Genomic DNA, 26,506 nt, shown 5'->3' with positions numbered 1-26,506 from the left:
GATATCATCTCGCTCCAGCGTTCTTCCTTCATTTTTACACAAAGTTTTCATCATTATAAATGAGTTCATACCAAGTTTTCATCTAGATAACTGGAAAAATGTTGCAGGAATATTTCAACATCTCATTGCTTAATGATTGAGCTTTGATTGATTCCAACCAGAAATCATGTTTAGCAAATTTCAATGAACAAAAGCAGCCGTTTGTTAAAGCATGCACTCTGTTAATAAGTGATGCAGTTCATAACTACGTAGCTTTCCCCGTTTGGTGATAACAAATCCACCAGTCCTGTCATAAACTGTGCAGTTAAACAGTAAGAATGACGAACACCAGGACTCTTTGTGAGGACTGAAGACACATGAGGCTACTTCTACTTATTGTTTCCTTTCACTGCTATGAAATGGAGTCAATTCAAGTTTTTCATTTAAAACATTATCCAGACTATTCCTGTTGTAAGGTTATCGCAAAAGGTTTTGTGTACATTTTTGTACAGATATACGCAGGCAGAGCTGCAGCTGTGTTTTTTAATCTTCTCTCTGATTCTGGAAGGTCTCTTCATGACAAGATGCTAAAACAGCAAGAGGCCCGTTATTTCTTGTGGTTTTTATTTTGCATTACTGGAAAAACTCAAGATGAAAGAAAAATACCAAATATATTTGGGCCTTTCAAGAGCTTTATATTTTTCTCAATGCTATAAATGATCACTTTAATGTAATATTCAATAACTCAACTCCCAATTGTTGATGTTTTCAAGCCTTTATTTTTGGTTAATCTTGATGGTTTTACACTTACAGTTAATAAAAACATCACATTTAGGATGAGAATATTATGCCAGACCAGTAAAAACAACAACAAAAAAAACATTTCAGAAATTTTAAAATTAATTTGATAAACATCCTCATTGCAGCACAGGTTCTAATTTATTGAATATAACAATTCACCTCCAACAATATAATGGGCCCTAGAAAGTTTGCCCTGATCACAGACTGTGTAAATCACCAAACTTCAGTCATAACTCTGGATTGAAATGTCTTATCAGTGACGGTAAAAGTCTCACAAACTGAATGCTTTCTTGGAAAAGACCTGGCTTTTAGAGAGCGGCCATTAATCTTTAACACAGTTGAAGAGTCAGGGCCATTCTACAAGCTTTATTTTATCATGCTTTGTCTATCCTAAATCAAGCTTCGATGTTTTGTCTTTCCATTGACAAGCTGTTAATCTTATGGAGGTAGACCTTCTTGATTATTCCACACTTTTCTGTTGCACCTGTACCTGTGGCAGCAAACGTGGCCTTTGGCCTTTTGTTACCACCACCAAGCTTAATATGTATTTGGCTTATCCAGTGGTGTCAGGTGAAAGGTGTCCATTTATACGCAAAAGTTTTCACACAATCACTCTAGAGCAGGGGTCTCAAACTCCAGTCCTCGAGGGTCGCAGTCCTGCAGTTTTTAGATGTGCCACAGGTACAAAACACTGGAATGAAATGACTTAATGACCTCCTCCTTGTGTAGATCAGTTCTCCACAGCCTTGCTAATGACCTAATTATTCTGTTCAGGTGTGGTGCAGCAGAGGCACATCTAAAAGTTGCAGGACTGCGGCCCTCGAGGACTGGAGTTTGAGACCCCTGCTCTAGAGAGACAGATAAAGAACCCATCTTTAAAAGTGTGGTATGAACCCAAAGTACCCAGTGAGAACGTTCACATGCAAAATATTGTAATTCCATGCAGAAAAAAGTCCCATCCACCCCTTGAATCTTTCAGTATTGTTAATTATTATGTATCAGTATTATGTAAAATTGACTCTTTTTTTTTTTTTTTTTTAGCTTTTTTTAGTGTCAGGAAGAGCAGACAAAGGTTTTAAATTGCGGAGTTAAATTTCTTTTAAGTTTAATTTGATATACCGTATTTGGTGACACTTTATTTGAAGGGGTGTGTATAATACGGACATGAGACTGTCATAAACATGACGTAACACATGTCATGAACATGAATGACTCTTCAATCATAAATGTTTACAACTGTTGTCATAAGGAGTAATTTGGCAAATAATGACACTTTTAATGTAAAGGTGCACTAAAAGTTGCATTAAAAGTTAATTAAAAGTGTAAACTTTTCATTATTTAGAGTAATTAATGACAGTTTTGATGCAAAGTTCCATTAAAACTTGCTTTAAAAGTCAATTAAAAGTTTCATCTTGCATTAAAAGTGTCATTATCAGTGACACTTTATGACAACAGCCATAAACATTCATGAAGACTCCTTCATGTTCATGACAGTGTAATGTCATGTTTATGACAGTCTCATGTCAGTCTTATGCACACCCCTTCAAATAAAGTATAATACTCCCACTTTAAAATTTATATTAAATATCCATATAAGGTTGGGGAAAAAAAGAAGGGCGTTATAGGGTCTATGATTTTTATTCATAGCTGTGTAGTAAAATGTATTTCTTGGTTGCTACGTCATCACTTAATATATGTATTTTGGACGCATTTACGTCCAAAATGTGGGTAAGGCCGAACAGTTTCCTGTGCCAATGTAGATTTGATTTGATTTGAATTGCGCAACCTGCGTTTTGTCGCTCCCTGGTGGCCACTGATGAGCACTACACCCCGAGCAGGAACACAGTGCTCGGAACATACCGCCTCCTGTTGCTGCACCTCACTGTGGGATCTGCAGTCGACCTTTCAGGCTACACACATGAACGCAGAAAGCTCGTTGGCGCGTCTCCCCGCTATGTGCGACCCGGAGGACGGTCGGTGGAGTTCACCAGCACGGCGCCTCCTGCTCTGAGCCCGGAGCTGCTGGAGTAAACTGGGCTCTCGGTCTTTGCGGGGGGAATTTTCTTCTTCTTCTTTTCTGTCTTTTGGACCCAACTTGTCAGAGAAGCAGCAGAAGGAAGGAGGGAGGGAGGAGGCGGTTTGTTTCGTCGCTGTCTTCCAAGAAAGTGTGAAACAAGTGTAAAGACAGAGAGCAACAGATGTTTTTGGTGAACATGCAGCTGGCGGAGGAATGAAAGCGGCAGCGAGGCACCGGCGGCCCTTCCAGCGGTTCTGCTGCTGCGGAGTCGGGCTGGTCGCCGTCATTTGGCTCACGCAGGTCCTCCAGGCTCCAGGTGAGACCTTAATTAGGACGCACGGCTGCGTCGCTGCGTCTGAAGTTCACTCTAACTCTAGCATTATAAGTTAGTGCTTAAAAATATACTCCAATCTGAATACTGTGTAAAATTATTTGCAGTGAAAATGACAAAAGACGAGCAAAAGTACATGTTGTGCTATGTTAGTAGTATTAATAGTAATATTAGTCTAATGTCTATTAATTTTTTATTGTTATATATGCATTTGTTTTTATTAAACGTACAATTTTGTATACTTTAAACGACATGCACATCTTAGAAGTAAATCAATATCTTCCTTTTAAAATCCCAGATTTTATCAGATGGTTTGTAACAGGCTATACATTCTCTTTATTCTCTCTCTGGTTGAATGTTTGACCTTTAAAACAAGCTGAACTTGGAGAGTTTAGATTGAATTTCCAGCAGCACGCCCTGCTGCTGCGTTTTTCCTGACATGACTGCAGCCCATCCCTCAGCCTCTCTGTCTGTCTGGGCTTCTTGGGATGATTGACTCTGTTCACCCTGCAGGGAGGTGACAGATTGTAGATCATACAAAGCGGGCACAAACTGTGGCATGTGTAAATCCAATCATTGGGGGTGTAGGCTGGGCATTATCTTTAGCTCAGAGGACAAACTGACTATGACTAGACATGCTAAAGACACATTATTTTATGAACAAACTGCTTTTATATATGAAAAACAAGGTGGATATTAATAATAAAATATTACAAATTTAAAAACTATGATTTATTTCTAAACAAACTGATTTGGTAAACAGAATCCTGGTTTCCACCTGATTTTAATTTATAAAAATCTAATTAATGAAGAGAAACAAATTGATTTCCATGATTCGTGTGGCATGACTAACCTGTGTAAATATACATCTGTATGGCTATATATATAGATAAATAGCTATTTATTTTTTAAACAATAAAAGTAAAATGACTACCTTGACTGCTGAAATATTATGACAGTGTTTCGTGTTAACCCAAGCCTCGACTGTTGTTGGTTCACAGTTGAAAATATGTCTAAAACAGGGAAGTTTGTGTTTCTCGTAGTCGCATCCTCTCATTTGGCAGTGGGCAGAAAATACTCTTATGTCTCTGCTTCTTCTTTTTGCTTCTTATTGAAAGGAGTTTAAAATGTTGGAAAAGTACGACAGAACTAGGGAGGAACAATATGAAGAAAATATGAAATGGAAATATGATTACCTCCCATTTTCCTCGCTCTTCTCTTTCTTCCCTATCAGTTTTAGCCTCTAGGTCACTACGATCTGCAGTTGCACATAAATCAGATACTTAGAGAGCAACACAACTTATGTTACAAGCAAGTTCTCCAAATTTAACACAAAATGCCATTTTTGATAACTAGAGTGGCTTCAGAGTTAATCAACCCCTTCTAGAGGAGCATCTTAATGCAGCACCATTAGCTGTTATGACCTGCTGCATGATTCGCAGTGAGACACCAGAGACGTCTTCACTTCGTTGATGTTGTTTGACTTTGAGAAATGTTTTGGATCGTTGTCCAAACCCAAACGTAATCTTCCTCACAGACTGCTGACTGATTCATTGTACGTTGTAACTTTCTCACCCTGCAGATTTTCAGTGCAGCAAAAAATAAAAGCCCCAGAACATCACCGAGCCACCGCCATGCTTTACATTAGGCAGTGTGATTCATTCTTTCTCCTCCAGATGTACTGCTGGCTCTGAAAGTTAATGTTTTGAGTTATTGCTTCACAGAATCCTAAAACTCCTTGGCTTCCTTACTCAGTTGGGAGGCGGCTTTATGTTTTATGCTTTTGGTTCATAAGTGTTCAACTCTGTGCAGGTTTTTCTGCTGTCAGTGAAGAGTTTTTGACCATCAGCCTCCTCAGGATTCTGGTGTAACCGCTGGTGGTTCCACTTCCTGCCACATCCAGCCAAGATTCCTTTAACTGTAAAGCTGAAAACTATCCAGCTGTGTCAGTTTCCTTCATCTCTTCTTTGAGACAAGTCCTTTGACCCTATTTCCATCCATCCATCCATTTTCTGTTCACCCATGTCCCTAATGGGGTCGGGGAGGGTTGCTGGTGCCTATCTCCAGCTACGTTCCGGGCGAGAGGCGGGGTACACCCTGGACAGGTCGCCAGTCTGTCGCAGGGCTGACCCTATTTCTAACACGCAGTAAAACTTTGTGTTATCTCAACTAACGAAGCATCTGATTGGTTGCATCGAGTGTGTCTGATTGCCACATATCGTTTGCAAAGATTATGAAGAATTATCCTCGGAGGCATTGAAGGATTTAGATCGGGGGTGTCGCACGCATTTTTGTTTTGGGACTAATCACGATCATGAATGCTCTTAAATGGCAGGTTGTGCCTGAATGTATTGATAAAACCAGTTCACAAACTGTTAAAAATACCAATGAATCCTTAAAATTAAATATTATTGAACATCTTTTCAGTCCCTCCAGGATTTTGTGATAATTTTTGTGATATTTTGCAATAAAAATTAAAGTGTTTGTGGAACTAATTTAGAAATATTTGCGATATTTATGACGGCAAACGCGACTTTTTATTACCCACTTTATAGATTATGGATTATAATCTGACATCAGTGATGGCTGAGCCAGCTGTTTAGTACAGGTAAGAAAGTTTTTGACAATTTTTGAGAAAAATCTGCAGTAAACTACCAATTATGTACAAGTGCAAAAAAGTTGCTGGTTTTATGTAAATTTCCACGATAATTTTCAAGAAACTGGAGAGACTGATTGATGTAATTTGGCAGTAAACGGATAAAAACTACATTGATTTGATTGATAACATAATATTTAAGCACAATTAGTGTTTAGTTTAGAATCTATAGGACCACATAAAAAGCTATGGCGGGCCAGATTTGGCCCACAGGCCTTGAGTTTGATTTAGATTGTGCAGTAGTCAATGGAACTGGATTTATTGTTGATTTTGGAGGAAATCTTTATAATATTATTTTTATTTATATCAAAGAATAAGTGTTGAATGTTGGCAATAAACCTATTTTGCAGCAGGGTTGGAATAATTTTAGGAGGCTCTGAATGAATTATAGACACAAGTCCATCCAGCTTGTACAAATAGCTACACTGAAAGCAGAACCATCATACTTTCTGCCTGTAAGCTGTTAAAATGATCAACTGCTGTTAAGATATTGCAGATATTTGTATCTATTTTTGTTCTATATTATCTATTTGTTTATGATTTTTCACAGAAAACAATGGCTATTTTTAGTAGAAGCCGTTCCAATAGATAAACAATAAAATGACAGATATTTGATTATATTTAGTTTCTGCATAGAAACCCAGAGAAATGTGTTGGTTCAGTGAAATGTGGCAGCGATGCCCCTAAAGGCGTCGCCTCACCCCCTCACTCTCCTCCAGCTCGTCATCCGCTCATCGCCTTTGCTGATGTGGTCACACACTGTCACCCACGCCCTCAGCAGATGCTTCAGCACCATTTTCCCCCTCGCCTCCCGCGCGCATCCAGCGGATTTGAGTAGCTGAACTTTTTCATTTCTGCGAGGAGTGTTTTAATTCCCATTTGGGCTTCATCCTGCTTCTGCTGCGCGCCATCCCTTTGTGGCAGAGTGTCCCGTTGTATGAGCCGTGTCATTAATATTTATGCTTCACCTTTAAATTATGAGTGTGCCATCAACCTGAAGAGGTTCTCTCAACACAGACCAAGGCTGCTCGCTCGAACCTTTTTGGCAAAGCTTGTGGTCTGCTGATTGTAATGGTGACAGGCAGAACAATACTGGAAAATATTAGACATGCTGCTGCGTCCACAATAACACAGCTTTTGTAGCCATTTATGGCTATCTGTGTCTAAGCCGCTTTTTTTTTATCAGGAGCTGCAGTAGTCATAGTTAACAGTAAATAAATGCCACAGTAAATTTGGGTAGTTAACCCATGCACACCTTTACGCTGCTGCAGAGTAGAAATGTTTGGTGTTAACTGAAGTTGTCATAAAAGTGTCAGCCTCTTGACAAATCCTACAGAAGATGCTACTAAGCTCAATAAAAAAAAAACCTTTATGGAAATGTGCTTGAAGGAATAAGAGTTATCTAAGTTTTTCTTAAACCACCTGGACTTCAACTAGACCAAAGATTAGACATCAGAGATTAGAAAGCTTGCTCTTTATCTAAAGATTCAGTATGGTATGCCCCAGATGAAGATTACTGGTTATGTAATGTAATTGTAGCCAGAAATTTAATCAACCTGTTTATTTACAGTGCTCTGAGAGAGACTTCATTCCCCTTAAACTTTTTCATATTTTGTTGCATCACAATCACAGACCTCAGTCTGTTGGGTTTTAATTTGTAACACAAAGTATCATCCTTGTGAAGTGGATGGACAATGATAGATAATTTTATTTAGTCAGACCCCTTTAATCTGACACCTTTAAATGAAATGCATCACAAATAACTGCTTTGTGAAGTCGTCTAGTTAGTAGAATCCAAAAGATTGCAGAAGACTTGAGACATGGGCTATGGTTCACCCTCAAGTCAAACATAAATATTCAAGCAGAGCTGCAATGAAATGATTTAAATCAAGCAGTACTCATGTGTCAAAATGGCCCAGTCAAAGTTCAGATCTAAATGTGACACGACTTGAGAACAGAGGCTCCTGGAAGTGCTCCATCCTGTCAGACTGAGCTTGGGTAACTTTGTAAAGAACATTTTAGATGTGTAAAACCAGTGCAGTCAAAGGTCAACGTATTAACTCAGGATGGTTGATACATATCACCTTTTTCAGAGTTTTATGAATAAGAAAATTATCTATATCTAGGCCCATCACAATAAACAATAAATCAATTAATCACGATAAATTAAAAGAAACTCAATAATTTTTATTTGCTTGATTTTTTTGTTTTTCTCTCTTTTTAACAAAAACTGGATGATAAAAGTCTTCAGTCTGGTGTTTCAGTCCCAACTAGCCCTTTTTTTGAAAGATAATTTTGTTTACAGACTTCATAATTTACTTCATTTGTTGTTTTCTTTCTTTATTTTAGATTTTCCAAACCTCTTCCAGTTACAGTGTTTAAATGTTCATTAGAATTTAAAGTTTATTGATCTTTAAGAATATGTTCTTGCATTTTTACGCCATTATTAATATTATATTACTTGAACATGTTCTTAAAACAGCAATGTTACCATTTATCGCAATAAGTTCTGGGACAATTTATTGTTCAGCAAAGTTTGTTATTGTGACAGGCCTACATATACATCTTTGTTTCCTTCTCCTTCACAATCCTGCATCACTTTAAGTTGATTTATTAAATAAAATCCCAATAAAATTCACTGACAAACTTCAAGCAATATCGACTCCTTTTAGAGACGCTGTGAAATAGTTGATTAGTTACATTTCAATGGGTTTACTGTAGTTTCTTCTTGATTAAGCAACCTTTACAGAGCTTATTCCTTCAGTGTTTTATTTGTAAATATTGGTCATAGAGGTTGTCACATCCTTTTCCTGGCAGTCACTGGGGAAAGTATTATCAAGTCTATCATTCTTGGTGTTTAAACTCAAGAACATAAAACCCAACGACCAGAAAAATGGTTTAAAGGTTGCTGAACACACCAATTAGGAGCTTTTGAGATCAAAAATGTTCTCATAAAGATTTATGTGTTTTATTTCTTGCTGTGCATAAAGAAAGCAGATCAGATTCATTAATGAGATTTAAGGACTCGTTTCTGCTGCATTATGTGTGCACGGAAAGCTGTATAGCATCGACAAAAAGCCTTTTGCATTATTTATTACTTTGTTAGCTACCTGTGAGGCCATAAATGTCCACAAACTGTTTAATGGCGTTGAATAACAGCTTTGTCTGAAATATCCCAGTTCCTTTGTGTTCAGTCCTGCTCTTTTGTTGAAAACTTAGTGTCTCAGTTGGTCTGTAAAGTATCCAGTAGGTTAAACAGGTAGTAAATTTTTTTTAACACACTTCTGGATCACAGGCGAAATGACTAAATATGGTCTGTTACCGTACAGATAGTAAAACTCAATCATACTGAATCTGAATTCGTCAATACGCTTTAAATTACCTAAATCAGACTTTACATTTATGCCACTTTCACTCAAATAAAGCAGAAAAAAGAATTTGAATTATATATTTTCCTACCTAATATATAATCACAACAAATTATTTATTAAAAAGATTATGAGAACAAGAAATGCTCATTGGGTTAAACTGTAAACATTTATTTCTTCAATATTTAACTTTTTCCTAAAAATATGTCAACTAAACTAATACATCAACCATTTTTGATTCAAAAACAAAGCAGGAAGAGCTCATTTTGATCCATTACTGTAACAATGGGAATTAGGGGCATGCTTCAAATTTATGGTGCAGTACTTCAACTGAGTGACTTTACTGTAAAAAGCAAAAAATTAAAAGTCACCTCCTTTTCAGCGCTGCTGCTGGGAAGAGGCAGGATGTTAGCATGACATGAAGCTTTTTGACAATTTGTGATGAAAATATGGCTTATTCATATAAAACAGACAATTTTAGTGATACTACATTTGATGTGATTAGTGTAACGATTGCATTTCAATATATTATGCAGTTTATGGCGCTGACAACACTGCAGAATGTTGTCAGTGCTTTGATGTGGCGCATTCATGTTAGAAAAAAGGAAAATTTGAGTTTCTTATCAGGTGATCAGAGCAGAACGACCTGAAAATCAATCAGTTCTGGTTAAAAACACATTTTATGATGCATCTTTGTTTATTAGTTGTTAGTAAGTTATTGAACATTTAAGCAGTTTCTGTTAAAAAGCTGATAAACTACTGTTGCCTCCATATTTGCCATGAATAGATAAATAGGATCATTTTTATAAATATAGATATTCAGAAGAAATGCTCCTTCTGGAACAATCTACTAATATTTCATTGTTCAGAATAAAACAGTCATTTAATTTTTTTTTACCTGTTCCAGCTTATTGTTTTTTTATTATAGTTATGAAGTATAAAGTCTAATTATATGAAGTGATTTAGGTTCAGAATTAGGCCTGAATCAGTAAATCAGTTAATTGCATGATGAATTAAAACAAAGTCAATAATTTTCATTGGCATAATTAATCATTTATCTCTTTTTTCTCTCTTTCTACCAAAAACTGGATGATAAATCTTCAGTTTGGTGCTTTGGTCCCATCCAGTCCTTTTTTTGAGGACCTTTTTGTTTCCAAAGACTTAAAAATGTACTTTATTTGTTGTTCTGTTTATTTATTTTGGATATTTAACATGTCTTCCAGTTCCAGTGTTAAATGTTCATTAGAGTTTAAAGTTTACTGATCTTTTAGAATGTCCTCTTGCATTATTATGTTGCCATTACCGTTATATTACTTAGAAATGATCTCAAAACAAAAATATTATCATTTATCGCAATAACTTCTGGAATAATTAATTTGTCTAACAAAGAAAATTCTTAAAGATTTCTGACTTATTTTATCGCCTCATACAAAAATGATTTATTCCACAGCACTTTTTTGGTCTAGCAAATTACAACTAGATGGTTCTAGTTGTAATTTCTCCACCTGCAGTCTTTATTCAGCTTTTAAAAACAGGATTAGGTTATTTCCATACAAACTCTACAAATCAGATTTTATCTCTGGCTTTTGTGGGACCTCTCTCCTATATTTACATTTCATGTACTAGGTTTTGTCGTGTACACCAACAATCACTATAACAGTTACGTCAAACTTACAGGTCAGAGGTCAATGTCAAAAGGAAGACTGTAATTTTAAGCACCTTATATTTATAACTCTTGAAATTTTTCACATATTGTCATGTTACTAACGTACATCTAAAAAAATATCACTGATAAATGTAGTGATTCTGTTGTGGAAATTCAATGCAATATATACAGTATATATATACATATATATATATGTATATATAAAAATAACAGAAAATCTGCTAAAACCTGCATTTGTTGTTTAATCTACATTTAAAAACATGACATGGTTCTTTATCATTTTTAGCCCAAGTTATTTAGAGGAATGTCCAAAGAGCCACTTGCAGCTCCTGAGCCGCATATGAATTTTCTGTCATATGACCGCAGCACTTACTCCACATGACCTGTGGCAAATATTAAACAGGGCCTCTTAGGACTTTCTTTCAAACATGAAAGCCCTGCCACTCTTCAGTAATGTCCACAACTGTGGAGCTCATGAAATATAGCTGATTTTTCTACATTTCTCCCTCTCTGCAGGTCCAAATTACCATTAACCTTGACTGCTCTCCTCATTAATATCCTCCTGCTGCACAGTATGTTAAACGCTTGAGATGTGGCATAGTCTAACTTTTCTTTAAACTTCACATCTTTCTGACCTGTCTGCTGTGTTCCTTGGTTTTCATCAAATCCTTATCCGTCTTTCAGACCGAACGTGTCGCAGATGATCCAGCCAAATCTGTTGTACCGTATTTCCGCCACACGTTGCGCTTTTTGAAAAATTCCAACGGTTTCTGAAAGGGGAGGCGTTGCGCTTTCCAGCCAATATTGGGTTATTACGGTAATTCACCCCCCGCCGTAGCTGGCAGTGAAATTAATCTGAGGGTCACTGGGAAAATTGCGAAAATAACTAGCTAGATATTGAGAGTCCCAGTTGTTATGGATAAATGGGCAATATATATATTTACTCACAGGACATTTAATAAACTGTGTACAATTAAAATAAGCAAAAATATCCAGGCGGAGATTTGAAACTTAGGTCTTATAGGGTTAAGCTTTTAAACCCTATTAATAGCTACTTAGCAAATAGCTAAGTATCTAGTGAGTACATTACCTCTGAAACCTTCACAGAACAACTGGACACAGTTTAAATCACACACAGGTGAACTGCGTTGATTATGTGGAGAGTTGGCTGCATTAGAGTTTGTTTATTTAAGGGTATCAGATCAAAGGGGGACAGTAAAGGTGGTTAGCAAAAATTGATGCAACACTTTTTACAATTTCATTTGTCAAAATCTTTAAAAAACATGATTAATTTGACTCTTTTGTGTTGATTTATGATGTAAAATCCCAAAACCATAAATTCAAGTTTGTGGTTAAAATACTTTTTCGAGGCTTGAGTTTAGCACTGCTGTTAAGCTAACCCCTGTTTAACTTCACCGCCACAATCAAACTCACAGCTGTAGTTATGAGGGCCTTTTAAAGGAGTATAATAAAAAATATTCTCCATGATATTTCACTGAAAGCCTTTGTTTTCTTATGATGATTGCTGCATCTAATAATCATTTAGCATAAAGGAAAATCTGGCTTTATGTTCCCAGTGGGATATCTTTAAATAGCTTTCTCTCTAAGCCAGCCGTTTACTGTATTTGGAGCCAGAACGTTTGTTTTTCGCAAACATATGAAGCAACTCATCCTCTTCCCATCCCAAAGAGTCTGTTACTCACCTCAGCGAGTTCAGAAAAATTTGAATCTAAAAAAAAGAAACCGAGCAAACATGACGTTTTCTGCTCACCTTTTTATTATTAGATAAGATGTTTTTCTAGGTGACTTGTCCCAGTTAGGAGTGTGAAAATGCCGCAGAGCCATCTGTGGCAGAAACCTATTTGAATTTCATACAAGTCGAGCTCCTCTTGATGCCTCAACATGAAAGCCCTCAGGTCTCCTCTCGGCCACGACCGCTGGCCTCGTGAAATGGGCTCATTGAGCTGTGAGGTACAAAGAGACGCTGCAGCGCCTGGCAATCACCAAGTGCATCAGACACACAGACAGGCTGCTTCATATTAATACTGCGGTGTGATGGAGAGCATAATAAATATCACTTTATCCCTGTGGCCTTGGTGGAAAGCATCTCTGTGGGTGGTGAAGAAGGATATCTGTGTTTTTTATACCATAATTGGGATGGTGAGGCAGATCTATCTGAGGGGAGTTTCTTGGCTGTTGCCTCCCAAAAGCCTGTAGTGACTGAAATCCACATGAAGCTAAACTACTGAAGAATGAAGCACAGAGATTGTAGTGCATTACTGAATATACCGCTATCTCTCTCAGCCAGGAATATAAACTATAAGATAGAGAATAAATCTGTTCAATTTTACTCTAAATCTTTTGGCTATTTCTGGGAATGTGTACGAGAAAGTCAGACAAAGTGGCTTTATAAACGTGTATAAAGCAGTGGACACGTAGCTTGGAGATAGAATAAAGATGATTCTGTTCATTCATTGTCTAAATAGGAAGACCGGTGGAAATGATTGTGACAAGTTAGAACTATTTTTCCACTGTTTGTTCCAATAAATACATTGATTGAAACCACAGTCCCTCCACACTGAATGTAATCATGTGCTTGGCTTCGCCCTACACTGACCGCTGCTGTTCTCTTACAGAGACGAAGTTCTTCGGGCCTCAGCCAGGCGTGAACGGTGAGCTGCTGCGATGGACACGCAGGTTGATGCAGGAGAAGTCAGACAACCAGAGCCTGGATGAGCCCCGAGCAGGTGAGTCACCCGGCCTCACCTGGATGGATGTCAAAACACCTCCAGACCGAACGCTGCAAACGGAAACATGGGAATTTGAGACGTGGGTTTTTAATCGGACTCTGACTTCATATTATGAAGCGTTAACTAATGTCAGCTTAGTTATAAAGCCAAGAGCTTCTTCTTGGAACAAATGAGTAATTCATTATCACTAATTTGACTCAGAATGACTTGATTATTGAAAGGGTTTTGCATAAACTGGAACATTTTTTAAGTGAAGATCTGCTCCTCACACTATCTCAGTGAAATTTTAAAAAAGAAAATAGCATTATAATGATCTTTAATGGTTTTTCTATTCGCTTAATTTATCTTTCTGCCCATCTGTTTTTTTCTGTTTCACCTTTTTAACAGTTATTTTATGAAATAGGAAGATGTAACTATATTTGAGATGTTCGTGAGATTAGAACAGCTCAAATGGAGAGTCACTTGATTATGCAAAGAATCATAATCACATTTATTTTTGTTCAGTATTGAAATCATCATGGTTTGTTGATTATTCTGAAAGTCTGAGGAAAGTTTGGCTCTTTAAATTCACCCCACAGCATCTCAAAGAGATCAAGATCTGGGTTTTGTCTGGGCTCAAGGCTTTTCATTTCAGCCAGTCCTTGGTGGATTTACTGGTATGTCCTGAGTCATTGTCATGGTGCAGACTCCAGTTTTTCTTTAGCTTTATTTTTTTTCAACAAATGTTTTGACATTTTCATTAAATGTCTTTTTGATTTGACCTGGTAGAGTCCGGCAAACTATCTCCAAATCATAACTCTTCATTTTGGCTTTTCGTAAAGTACAAAGTTTTCCTTCTGTTCCCCTCCGATGAAAAAACTAGCTTTAGGTCCCATAACAATGTTTTAGAGCTTTCAGTCAGCGCTAATGCTAACTGCTAACCGAGACATGCTAGCAGTTTTTTTTAAGTCATCCACTTTAATATTTTCATCACAGTGGATGATTTAAAATTTATTTGATCTATTTAAATTCCCTACCAGACTCATAAGCTGCTCCGATCTTTTTCCTGAGGGTCTCAAAATGGCTTTTGCTCTAGTTTACAGTCAGGAATTAAATGAACTGTCTTAGGTTTAAACACAGGAATCCTGTTGTGACCTACCAGTAAATAGATTTTTTTTTTTGTGAAAGAAAGAAGCCAAAGTTTGCATTTCACAGTCCTTTTTGTAAGGACCGCAGTCTGAGAATGATAAAAGGCCCATCCATTACAGGTGACTAACTTTTCAGGTTAAATTATTACCTACGTAATTTTCTCATTGTAGAAAAAGTTAGATATAAGCAAGCTATTAAAATAAGTAGAGCCATGTATATATTATAGATTTTTATTGACTTTGCTGCACCCAAATCAGCTTTTATTTAGTTTGCTAAATTTGGCTAAATTTAGCAAACATTTTAAATTCTGTTCTTATAACTTTATAAACTTCTTATAAATTTGTTATATTGAGCACAAAAGAATTTGAAAACAACATTATTTTCTTTGAATACAGAAGACATACAAAAATCCTTTGTACAATGAATAACCTCGCTTTCCTACAAAAAAACAAAACAAAAAAAATTGACTGTTTTATTTGCTTGATTTTAGTTTTCTTTCTTTTTTTGGCCTGCAAATAATTTTAAATCGATTATTTTGGCCTACAAACCAAAACGTTTGGACACCTGTTGTAAAACATGGAGGATGTTTGGTGTACTACAGTAATTCTAGTAATTTTCATATTTTGTGCTTTTATTGGTTATTTCAGGCAGAAATCATAATTGAAGCGCCAATTTAATTAATTGAAAGTCAGATACAGTGCAGATGGACATTTTTCATCCCTCCATCAATTATTTGCTTTTTGTTTATTTTATTTTGTAAATCATAAAATGTATTTGTTCAAATAATATTCATTTAATTATTTTTCCTTATTATATTCCTAATTTAATCAGACATTAATGTTTTGGCACTTCTATTTATGATGTTGAGAGAAGTAGGACTGTCTAAAGGCGTACATCTGGTGAAGGATACCAGAACATTTCCACTTTATTTAAATTGTTCAGACACTTTATGAAAAGCAGCCTCCCTTAGTGTAGCGTTAGCAGCTACAAAGATACTGTGTAAATCTGCCTGGCCTGTCAAACCGAGGACAAAAAGTCTCTAACGTACCAGTAAGCAGAAAATAGTTTGATGTTATTGAAATCCAACTTTTGAGGGCTGAGAGACTAACAGTGTTCATACCCCTTCAACTTTTCCCACATTACAACCACTTAAATATATTTTATTAATCAATGTATTTTATTGGGATTTTATGAGATGAACCAGCAAAGTAGTGTATTTTTGTGAAGTGGAAGGAAAAAAAGAGAATAACAACTAAACTATTTGGTGTACGTTTCTACCAGGTTTGTAAATCTACATACTGAAATTTCAGTCTATTCTTTGCAAAAACAGGAAAAATAGTAAAACCTCAGTGATATCTGAAAAGGAGCTCTGCTGCATGATGCAGATGCAGACAGACTCTCAGGTTTTGACTTGAGTCCATTTAAGTTGCAAAAACAATGAAAGAAAAATCAGAGATTACATTTTTATCTCGTGTAATGATGAATGAAAACAAGGTGGTATTTAAGGTGGTATTCTCTGACGGGAGATGTCATTTCAAAATCAAAACAAAAGGATTTTGAATGTGTAATTAAGAAAAACCATTTAAGCAAACAAAGTAATTAATTATTTTAAATTAATCAGCTGCATGCTGAATCATTGACATTAGGCCCTAGACAGCAATATTATAAGCAAACAGAAAGATGTTCATTGGCTGAGAAAATGTTTTATTATTTTATATATTGAAGTTTATGATTGTACTGTGATAAAGTGTAGGAAATGGGTATGAATGGTTATACACGGTTTCCCCCAGAAAACTTGCTAAGCCCGCTGGTTGGAGCGCTCAGCAGTCATTCATCCAGCGGCCCGTCATGTTTTTGAGTTAAAAAATGTTTAAAGTTGACAGGAAATTTGAAAATATCACTTGATAATTATGTGTTATTGAAAGACTGGCAGATTAATACCTGAACACCAACTATAAAATCTCAAAAAATGCAAAACAAAATAAAGAAAACCCTTAAATAAATAAGCAGTGCTTAGCCTGGTGGGGGCACAAGTAAAGCCTGGTGGCCCGCCAGGCTTATAGTACACTGAGGGAACCCCTGATTATGCAAGGCACTGTAATCAGGATCCAAAAGTCCTACAAAAAAGCATTTTCTTTCTAGTGGTTCCAGGGTTCACTGCTTTCGAAAAAATGTATTTATTTTTAAAAAGACAAGAACCTGATCAATACATTTTCGCTGAAACAGCTTTAAGGCTGGTTCTCAGACTTTCTTGCATTTGTTCTGTATTTACAGGCCTTATAGTTTATACACCTGGTCTTTTACTTTAGCAGGATGTGCATCACTCAATACATTTGAACACAACAAATTTTGAAAATGACACTGAAGTCAGAAATTGAGTGTCTAGATTTTCCTGAGGTACTTTTGCAGAGTGAAATGCGATGTATATGTAGGTTTAATAGAAAATTGTGCTTCTTCCCCGTATGTCAGCAGAAAGGTCAGGCAGGCCACATGTTATATCTGTTTACTATAGTATCAAGGTTGTGCACTAAAATACTCTGGGGTTATGGGCGGCTCACAAAAAAGAAGAGTGAAAGTAAGAATAATTTCCCAGATGATCTGATTCTATCAGATGCACAGTTACTTTGTTTTTCCTCCTGAGCCCTGCAGCTGTCGGTATAGTTAGGATGGATTCAAATTGCTCCTAATAAAGTCATTACCGAACCAAAACTGACCTTTATTCCTCTGCTTACGGGCTGATTATGTTGCTTGACATTATCCGCATTCATCACAGCCAACAGTTTTATTGAAAATTCACATAGAAAATTAGTGTTGTGTGATCTAAACAGCCGATATAATATTAATACTGCAACACTTTCAGAGTCAAGTTTTGTTTTAATAATATTTGGAGTTGCTCTGTGCTAATGTTAGTCTGTCAGTCACAACAATGCATTGTGTGCAGTACTACTCCAGTATTGTTGACGCCTGACTCCACATTGTGAGCCAGGCATATTCTTCTAGAGACTTATGCAAATCAAGTTGGGCTAAAAATAAACGGTGCAAATGGTTTGCCCGGATCGCGCTTCATCTGATTCCCACTGCCAGGTGGGGGTGTGAAACCTGAGAGAATATGTGCACAGTAAATAAAAGTCAAGCTGCGTCATGGCAGATTTCAGTGAAACATTTTTCTTTCATGACTTCATGAGCATGCAAAGCGTGTTCACGAAATACATAAAAACGTGACAAGGACTGCATAGCGCTGTTCATGGAGCCCCTATTGGACTCATTTACGTGTTCATAACTTTGTTTAGAGTTACATTATCTTTTCATCTTTTTCTGATTTTGTTACATTATCTGCATTCGTCACAGCTGACAGTTTTATTATTGAAAATTCACATAGAAAATTCAATTTTCTATGTGTTATACTGCAGCACAACAATACAATAATTCACTGGTTTACCTTCACATTTCTTCGTGCCTCACATTGCTACAATCAAATGAATAAAAAACACTTTGCTGCAATGGGGTCAAGTACTAACACTGATAAGTTGCTTGTTTATTTTAGACGCATGTTGGGCATTAAAAAAGGGTTGCCAGTTTGAATCCTGTTCTTCCTGGAAAAATCGACGGAGTTGCATCACGAACCTGCCAAGTCTGTGTGCACAAAGCTGTGGAGTGGCTGAGGTCACGGTACCGTGGCAACCATGTGTCGGGATTGACAAAAGGACAACATTTTTTTTATTATCAACCGCTATGATGCTTATATTTTAAGCTACTGTTTAAAATAAATTAAAGTTAGTTAAGTGCAAAAGCCAAGCAAATGCCAAAACCAAACAACACATACATAAGTTAAAAGTTTTATTAAAGCTGCAGTATGTAACTTTTATAAAAATATGTTTTTTAAATATTTGTTGAAACTGTTGCCATGTCGTGACGGTATAATATGAGACGGATAATCTGTGAAAAGCTCGATCTCCTCTCTGAGCTCCTATTACCATCTGAAGAAATACATCACTCCCATTAAAAAACAGCCAATCAGAGCCAGGAGAAGTGTCTTAGCGCTGTCAATCAAGCTCATGTACTGCTAAATGTTCTAATGACAGAGAAACAATTTACCGCTATAGGGAAACTGTTTAGTGACCATTCTGGCAACCCTTAGTGTTCATGACAGGCTTTGCTGATGGGGAGAAGTTGTATTGTAGCAAAGATCAATGGGGCAAAGAGAGCAACGCGTATACAGATATGATGGACAGCGCTAAGACCCTTCTCTGGACTCTGATAGGTTGATTTTAGATAGCACTGGGAGAAAACAGAGGAGCTCCATTGTTTTTTTCCCCAGAGATTATCTGACTCGTGACATAATGACAGTTTCATTAAATATATAAAAAAATATGTTTTATAAAAGTTACATATTGAAGCTTTATGGAAGGAAGTGGTTTACAGCAGAACCTCTAAATACCAATTTAATTTATTCAAACAGGCAGATTTTATCTTGAACATTTGTACTTGAAAACACATTTCCAAACTAAAAGATATCCAGGAATCAAAACTAGTCATGTTCAGTCAAAATGATTTACTAAAAGCATTTTATGGTGAAATAATTATGAATTTATAAATACTGTCAATGAGCTGTTTCTGTGGAAAATAATGGGGCGAATAGAGAACAGTTTTACATTTTTAATTTTATATTGGTCGTACCAAGGTGTGTCTTTCTAGAGATTCTGCTTTTGGCCCAAAACCCAAAACAACAACAACAAATTTAAGCATCTGTGATATTTCATAGCGACTGCCGTAGAGTGCTGGTAAAAATGGCATCACCACCCCACAGTCTGCAGCGCATCCACCTCTGAGATTACATAAGAGGCGTTTCCCCTCCGATTCCTGACAAAACATTGAGACCCACTTCATTTCTCCAGTTTTGCTCAGTGCGTCCGTTTACATTCTGCTTCCTTATAACAAACTTAACCTTTATTGAGTTGCTGGTTGCCAGCAGATCTGCCTCATTATATCCTACAAAGACACAGGCGTAGATTCTTCATCGTGGTAATACACTGGAGAGGAGGAAGCGAACAAAAGGCTGGACAGGTACTATTAGCCCGAGCGGCGAGTGCGGCTCCAGCTTCAGGTTTCTGCCCTCTTCCTCAGCGGGCCGCCTGACAGCGATTGTATAATCTGTGGTGTGATTAAAAAGCCCACCCCGGACCTCTGGGGATATTATCCGGGGGATTGCTCTGCAACGTCCAGCCACAGACTCTCTTTCTCTCTATTTATCTCGCCGCTGCTTAACAGGATGGAGACGGCTCGATCCGGCTCCGGCTGACCAGCCTCCGAGACCGTTGTTACTAGGCAACTGAATGCTAAATTTTGAAACCCAGACAATTCTGTCTTTCAAGCATTAAAAGTGCAGAGAGAGGAGACCCAAAAATAGACCAGTGGTTTTGGGGCAGCAGGGGAGGCTGGGGTCAAAGAATCTAAACGATGTAAATGAACTAAATAGCTTGCAGTGTGTGTTGTTGATGAGGTTTGTTATGTTGTTTGTTTTGGCAAGGGACAGTCAGCTGAGAATAGTATTTTTCCACTGCCATGTTTTAGGGGAATTTTGGGAGAAAGTGTTGAGAAACTGGCAGACAACACTCTGCCGCCAAGAAAGTTGCCTCCGTCAGGACAGTTTATATTAGGATTTATGGAAATGATATTTGAAAACTGGTGTGGTGATTAGATTCTAATTTTGAATACGTTTTATTTTCCGAGTCTGTTGCTACCTCTGATCATGTTTTATTCTCTTCTGTCACAGCAGTGTACACAATGTTCTGTGTTTCCATTGAAGCCCTGCTGTCGGCTCATCAGCCTTGTTTCCCATTCACCTCAAAGAAGAGGAATCAAAGAACAAATGCATAATTGAATTTGCAATACACACCTGGATGAAATATAGTTTTTTGATTCCTCATGAAAAATGCAGCTGAGTGTGTGTTTGTGGAGACACCAGCCACCTCTGGGTGTGACAGTCAGTAGCTCAGCTTGACTCCATCACATCCTGCTGACTTTCAGACTGATAGCTGTATCTCGTACTACCCGCTGCTCGTCATTCAGCTCTCCTACTTACATCATCAGCAGCATTTTTTACTTAATAAGGACTGCACTACATGCAAATTACATGATCAGACTGTATCTCAAAGTCATAATATCTTGGCGGTTTTTCATGGTGTCGGGGAGTGAGGATGACTTTTAAAGAAATGAGACGAGTCCCCTATAAAATGACTATTAGTATTCAGTGTGGCAGTTCTTAACATGCACAGCATGTGGACTTTATGTTTAGAAATTCAACCACAGTTCCTATAATTACAGTAGTAAAAGCATATTGGACCTTTTTCTGTAGAGTCATACAGCTTTTGAAACTCTAAAATATATTTTTCATCTGGACTGAGGGGGAAAATTATTCCTTAAAGTTATCGATCAATTGTTAAATGATACTGGATTTCCTTTAGTAACAACCAGAATATCAGGATGTTGAGAAAGTTAGCATAGTTGTCACAAGTTAGCATAGTTGTATAATAAGCCTGGTGGGCCACCAGGCTTAGCATTGCTTTCTTTTTTTTTTTTTTACATTTGCATTTTTTAAGACTTCATAGTTGGTGTTCAGATATTGTTCTTCCAATCTTCCATTAACACATAATTATCAGGTGATATTTTCAGGTCTCTTGTCAACTTTAAACATTTTTTAACTCAAAAACACGACTGGCCGCTGGATAAATGACTGGCCTGGCATCCAACCACCGGGCTTAGTAAGTTTTCTGGGGAAACCTTGGATAAGGAATATTGTCCCAGAAATTATTTCAATAAATGATCATATTGCTCTTTTGAGACAATTTTCAAGTAATATATTGATTATGGCATAATAACGCAAATTCAGCCTCTCAGAGACTAAGAAACTTTGATTTTCTTAGCAGTAGAGATGCACTGATCCAATATCAGTAATATCTATCGGTCCTAATATTAAAGCAAATTCTATATTGGGTATTGATGACAATGTGTCTAATCCATAAGGGCAGATATATTCAGTCTGATTCTATGTGTTGTGCTCTAAGCAACATCCACCTTTATTATTTATTATTTTTACATTATATTTATAATTCCTAACCACATTTTCTCAACTATTTGGAAGAAAGTTTGTTTATTTTTTACATGTTTGACCAGGATAGTCAACCTTTTGTTTTTGTCAGTTTCATTTTCTTTATTATTCATTTTACATAGCTTATATTTCTCCTAATTGCACTCACTGAACAAATTACAGTTCTGTTGTTTTTACATGTTTGACCATACTTGTGAAGATATTGGTGTATTTAAGTGTGCTGGATTGGTGCAGTTATCAAATAAATTTGTAATTTGTTTTTCTGTATGGGATCGCTTCTGGCCAAAACCAAACCTTCAATACCAATACCAAACAAAGACATCTATATCATATCGGATGTGAAAAAAGTTGATCATGCATTCCTATTTAATGCTGGAACTGGAAGATATTTTAAATATCCAAAATAAAGCATAACAACCTAAAACAATAAAGTAAAGCTCTATGTTTATGAAGCAAGAGAACTGTAAGCTTTGAATCATGTCATGAGCAGAACTATCAACAAGTCAAATTAAAACTTATAGGCAGGAAGTGATTGAGAACTGGTTGTTCCCAAGTTGGTGAAAAACATTGCTAAAAAGAAAATCTGTTTTGTATCTTTAAAAAAATGTCACAAAAAATTGTCATATATTTTGGAGAAAACATGTTAGCATCAAACTAATTTCTTTTCAATGGTTTTGTAGATGCTAATATTCAACATCAAAATTTTTTGTTTCTATTCCTTCCCTGATAAAAATCAGTGTTTTTAGTTGTAAATAAGACCAGAAAAGCCTCCAATAATTTTACCTATTTTACCTTTTACCTCAGGAACAAATATTTGTAAAAGTCAGCCAGACTCTCCCAACCTCCAGCAAATATAGGGACAGTTCACACTCACAAACAGGGTGAGAGTCGTTCTCACATTTAAATTGAAGTGTGTTTATTTTGCCCTTTACATGATTGGTTCAAAGTGTCAGTATGAAAACAAGCTCTTTCCAATGCTGAAGAAAAAAATAAACAAGCCATTGTAACATGTCCATCTGAGAGAAGCCAGCACTGATAAGATCAATGATTTATCATGTTTATCTTTTGTGTAAGACCTAATCTTAGCTGCTAGTTAGAATTTTTCAATATTTTTCTTAAAAAAAAAATAAGTACAGTGTTCTGACTGGGAAAAGGAAGTGGAGCTATTTTCCACAAGTCGTGCCAGTAATAAACAAAAAAAAACTCAATTGCCAAGTTGCCACTTCAGACACACAGACATGGTTCACTTTAATGTCGTCTGATTTCCTTTGAGATGGTTTGCTGTGAAGAATAATTCTTTAAACAGCAGATTAATTATGCAATGCCAACACAGTAGTAGTAATCGCACATATCAGAACAGAACATCCTTCATAGTTTTCACTTGGTTTGGGTCCATTAATGCAACAGTGAACGCACTGTTGCATTAATGAAACATTAATACAAGGTTCCTTAATACAACGAAAGATACTTTACATCTTTAAGCTGTTCTTTTTTCTTTATCCGCTTAATATTTCACAGCAAGTGTGGTATTTGATAGTTTGATAGTAGGTTTGAAATGCACCTTAAGCCTTTAGTTTTGAGCTGATTTCTGTTTGATCTGCACTTTTTGTAAAGCTTTTCCATCAGGTTCTTAATGTAGGAAGATAGAAGAAATTAATTTAAAATATGTTTTTCCATACATCCCACTATGAGCCCTCCTTAGTTTAGCAGCAGAGGTGATGTGAGGGTTAATTGATTTTAAACCCCTCAGTGAAATACTGAAAATTGCTAGCTTTGAGTCATCTTCACTCAGCTTCTACACTGAAGAGTGTTGTTGATCCTATGCAGCGTGGAAAAGTATGGAATTAGCTTTTATCATTTTGCCACTAGAAAATGCCACTAGAAACTTGTTTCTAGAAACTAGAAACAATTTAAATTGATATATTTAAATTTCCTTATTAATGATATTAATGAATTCCACAATAAAAGGCAAACATGAAATATAGACGGTATCCAAAATGAAAGGGAGGCGGAAACCTACCCTGCTTTCCTGTATGATAAGTCATTAAAAAAAAGAAAATTAAATATGGTTAATGTTTGATTTCCAGACATTTTTCCAGCTTTCACTCTAAAGGGCAAAAGTCTAAACTGATTAATAAATGCAGGGATTTTACACTTATTTATAATTTATTCACAAGCTTTATTTTTGTTCTGATAGATCAAAAAAATAATAATAGGCTCATTTTACAACCTCCAGGCAACTTTAGGTCCACGTTAAACTGGACCTTTGGCACTTTAACTGGGTCTTAAAGACCAAACAAAGATTCAAAACTTATAATTATTCAAATTTTAATAAGCACAGGAAAGCACACAAACTGTCCTCTAAGGAATCTGCATTTGATCTAGGTTACTTAATTCATTATTTGATTCTTGCTATTCAACAGCTACACATTTTGATATGATGTGTTCACTTGCCAGACAAGGATGGGGTTTTTAAGCTGCCAACCAGCCGTTGAGGACCATCTGGTTCTGGCCACCAGCCAATCCTCCTTGTGCCACTAGAAACAATTTAAAATGATCATTATTTGTCTACACATTACATTTTATTCCTCTATTTGCATTTTAGTTACTTTGATTTGAACTTTTTCCCTTGAAACACATTGAAATAATTTGCAGGACCTAATCTAACTCTTAGTGTGCTGCTTCAGAGCTCGTTTTGAAGCTGTGCATTGTTCTGCCTTCAGGCGAGTCCAGTCACAAGAAGACAAACTACGACATATTACAGATTGCTTCGAACAAGTCTGGTCTAGTACAAGTTGTCCCACAGCCTTTTCTGCTTCAGCGTTTGTGGGAACGGATAGGTGACACGTGAGTCTCTGTAGAAACTGTGACAAACAAAACAAGATCAGAGCTGACAAGTTGTTGAAGCCTGCAGTAAAAGTTTGGACGCAGAGAAAAATATGATAGTGCAAATGTTGCCTTGTTTGGAGTAAATATGTGACTCTGTGGAGCTGATCTAGTTTGATTTGAAGAGATGCAGATGTGCTGTCAGCTTCAACCCTGATGTCTCCTCTACTTTAGAGGAGTTTTAGCGGAGCTCACTTTTTGCTCCACAGTCTTCTGTCTTTGTGCTCCTTCTGCCTCACTCGCTCCCTCTCAGATGTCTCCTGAGGGTTTGTGAGGAAAAATAAATATTTTTAGACATTTCAGTCCAGAGCTGCTGTCACTTCATCTAGTTTTTAAATGTTTCATGAATCCTTACCATGGGAAAAATATATTCACCTCCCCCTTTCTCATTATTGATGCTGTGGCCTAGCCTTTGGCTTTGTACCGACACCCATCACAAAAAAAAGCTTCCCCCTGGGAGAGGGCCACCATAGCAACTACCTTCACCACAGCAACCCCTCAAAGCGTCCATCCAAAGCTAGCTGTGGCAGTCCTGTGATTTTGCCCACAGCAGAACCTGAGTGTCGGGGCAGAGAGGGGACGAGATGAGGAAGGTGACAGAAACAAAACTACAGTGGGAGCGCAGATGTTTAACAGCTGATCAGCTCAACAGAAGACCCTCAGAGTGCGTCTTGTCATTGAGGCGGTGTTGTTTGTGGAATAAGATGCCCAGAAATGTTCAATACTGATCACTGGACAAACCCTATCGTGCAACAACAGATGGCTCAAAGTAAAAATAGTTTTTCTCTCGATCTTAAAAGAGCAGAAAGCAGGAAGGAGAGACACAGCTATCTTTCAGGAACTTATTTCAACTCTTGCAGGATGTCCACAGATCCTTAAAATATCTTAAATTAATTTTAAAAAGTAAATATGTTAATCACAGGTCTTAAATTTTGTCTTGGCAGGACTAATTAATTGTATATTTTATGTATTTTCTTTCTCTCCTGAGAAAAGTCTCAACCTTTTGCTTAATATCTCAAGCAACATCTTCACTGCATTCTGTGACGCTGCTAACAGCTAGCTAACTAGCTTATTTTGCATCTATCTTGGTGCAAGTTTATCGCCGGTTGGCTGGACGAAATTCCTACATTTCTGTTGAGACATACAGTAGCTCTTAAGTTTCACTCATAACGGTTTTAAGAAATCTTAAATTTGAGTTTGTGGAACCTGCAGAAAAACCCTGCCTTAAGTCTTAGAAAGAATCCACAAGAAGCATGTATGTTTTCCCTCTGAACATGTCCAAATTAAAGTCCTCTCCTACGGACCATATGGCCTCCCTGCTCTCATTCTGCCTTGCTGCAGTGTCAAAGAGCAGATCTAATGTCCCGGATCACAAGGGACCCGGTCCTAATCCATGTAGCCTTCGTGCATCTCCACAGCTACAGTGCGCTTATTGTGAGCATGTCGGCTCATTGTTGTCTCACACAGCAAAGGAGCTATTAATAGCCTCACGCTGCGCTGTAGTTTAAATTCATCCAGCGCCGCTCGGAGATGTGAACTGGAGCTGCACCACACTCTCGAGGCCGTCAAGGGAACAGCCAAGCCTTCATTTAGTTTTATGTTTTAGTTTTTTACAGGAAGCACCTGCCAGTTTCACTCTCACATCATTTCCTGTATCATTCTGGTAAATGTAGATGCTGTGGGTTGCACCACAACTGCTGTTGGACACAATAGAAACATGATTCATTAGTTTTTGTTCGTAATTTTCATCAGACTACAAAATGTTCTTAGTGTTTTGCTGTTTGTTTTTAAATGTCAGGTGTTTATAATGTTAATC

General features: G+C 37.0%; 1 protein-coding gene and 1 long non-coding RNA gene across 2 annotated transcripts in view; one reads left to right on the top strand and one right to left on the bottom strand.

Annotated features, from left to right (window-relative positions):
• The first annotated feature begins 2,609 nt into the window (after positions 1 to 2,609).
• LOC114153451 (sodium/potassium/calcium exchanger 3-like) overlaps positions 2,610 to 26,506 on the top strand; it is a 35,183-nt gene continuing 11,286 nt past the window's right edge. Inside the window, exons 1-2 of the mRNA XM_028032004.1 lie at positions 2,610 to 3,113; positions 13,455 to 13,565. Of these exons, the coding sequence (XP_027887805.1) occupies positions 3,011 to 3,113; positions 13,455 to 13,565 (214 nt within the window). The 5' untranslated portion in view covers positions 2,610 to 3,010. The remainder of the gene's footprint in view (positions 3,114 to 13,454; positions 13,566 to 26,506) is intronic.
• On the bottom strand, positions 22,704 to 26,504 carry LOC114153452 (uncharacterized). The gene is made up of 2 exons (XR_003597329.1): positions 24,886 to 26,504; positions 22,704 to 24,341 (listed from the first exon to the last, which is right to left on the bottom strand). It is a non-coding gene; the product is annotated as an uncharacterized LOC114153452 (long non-coding RNA).

This window comes from Xiphophorus couchianus, chromosome 11, assembly GCF_001444195.1.
Source record: "Xiphophorus couchianus chromosome 11, X_couchianus-1.0, whole genome shotgun sequence".
NCBI lineage: Eukaryota > Metazoa > Chordata > Actinopteri > Cyprinodontiformes > Poeciliidae > Xiphophorus > Xiphophorus couchianus.
Note: the sequence above shows the minus strand (reverse complement) of the source record. Positions and strands in the feature narration are given on the sequence as shown.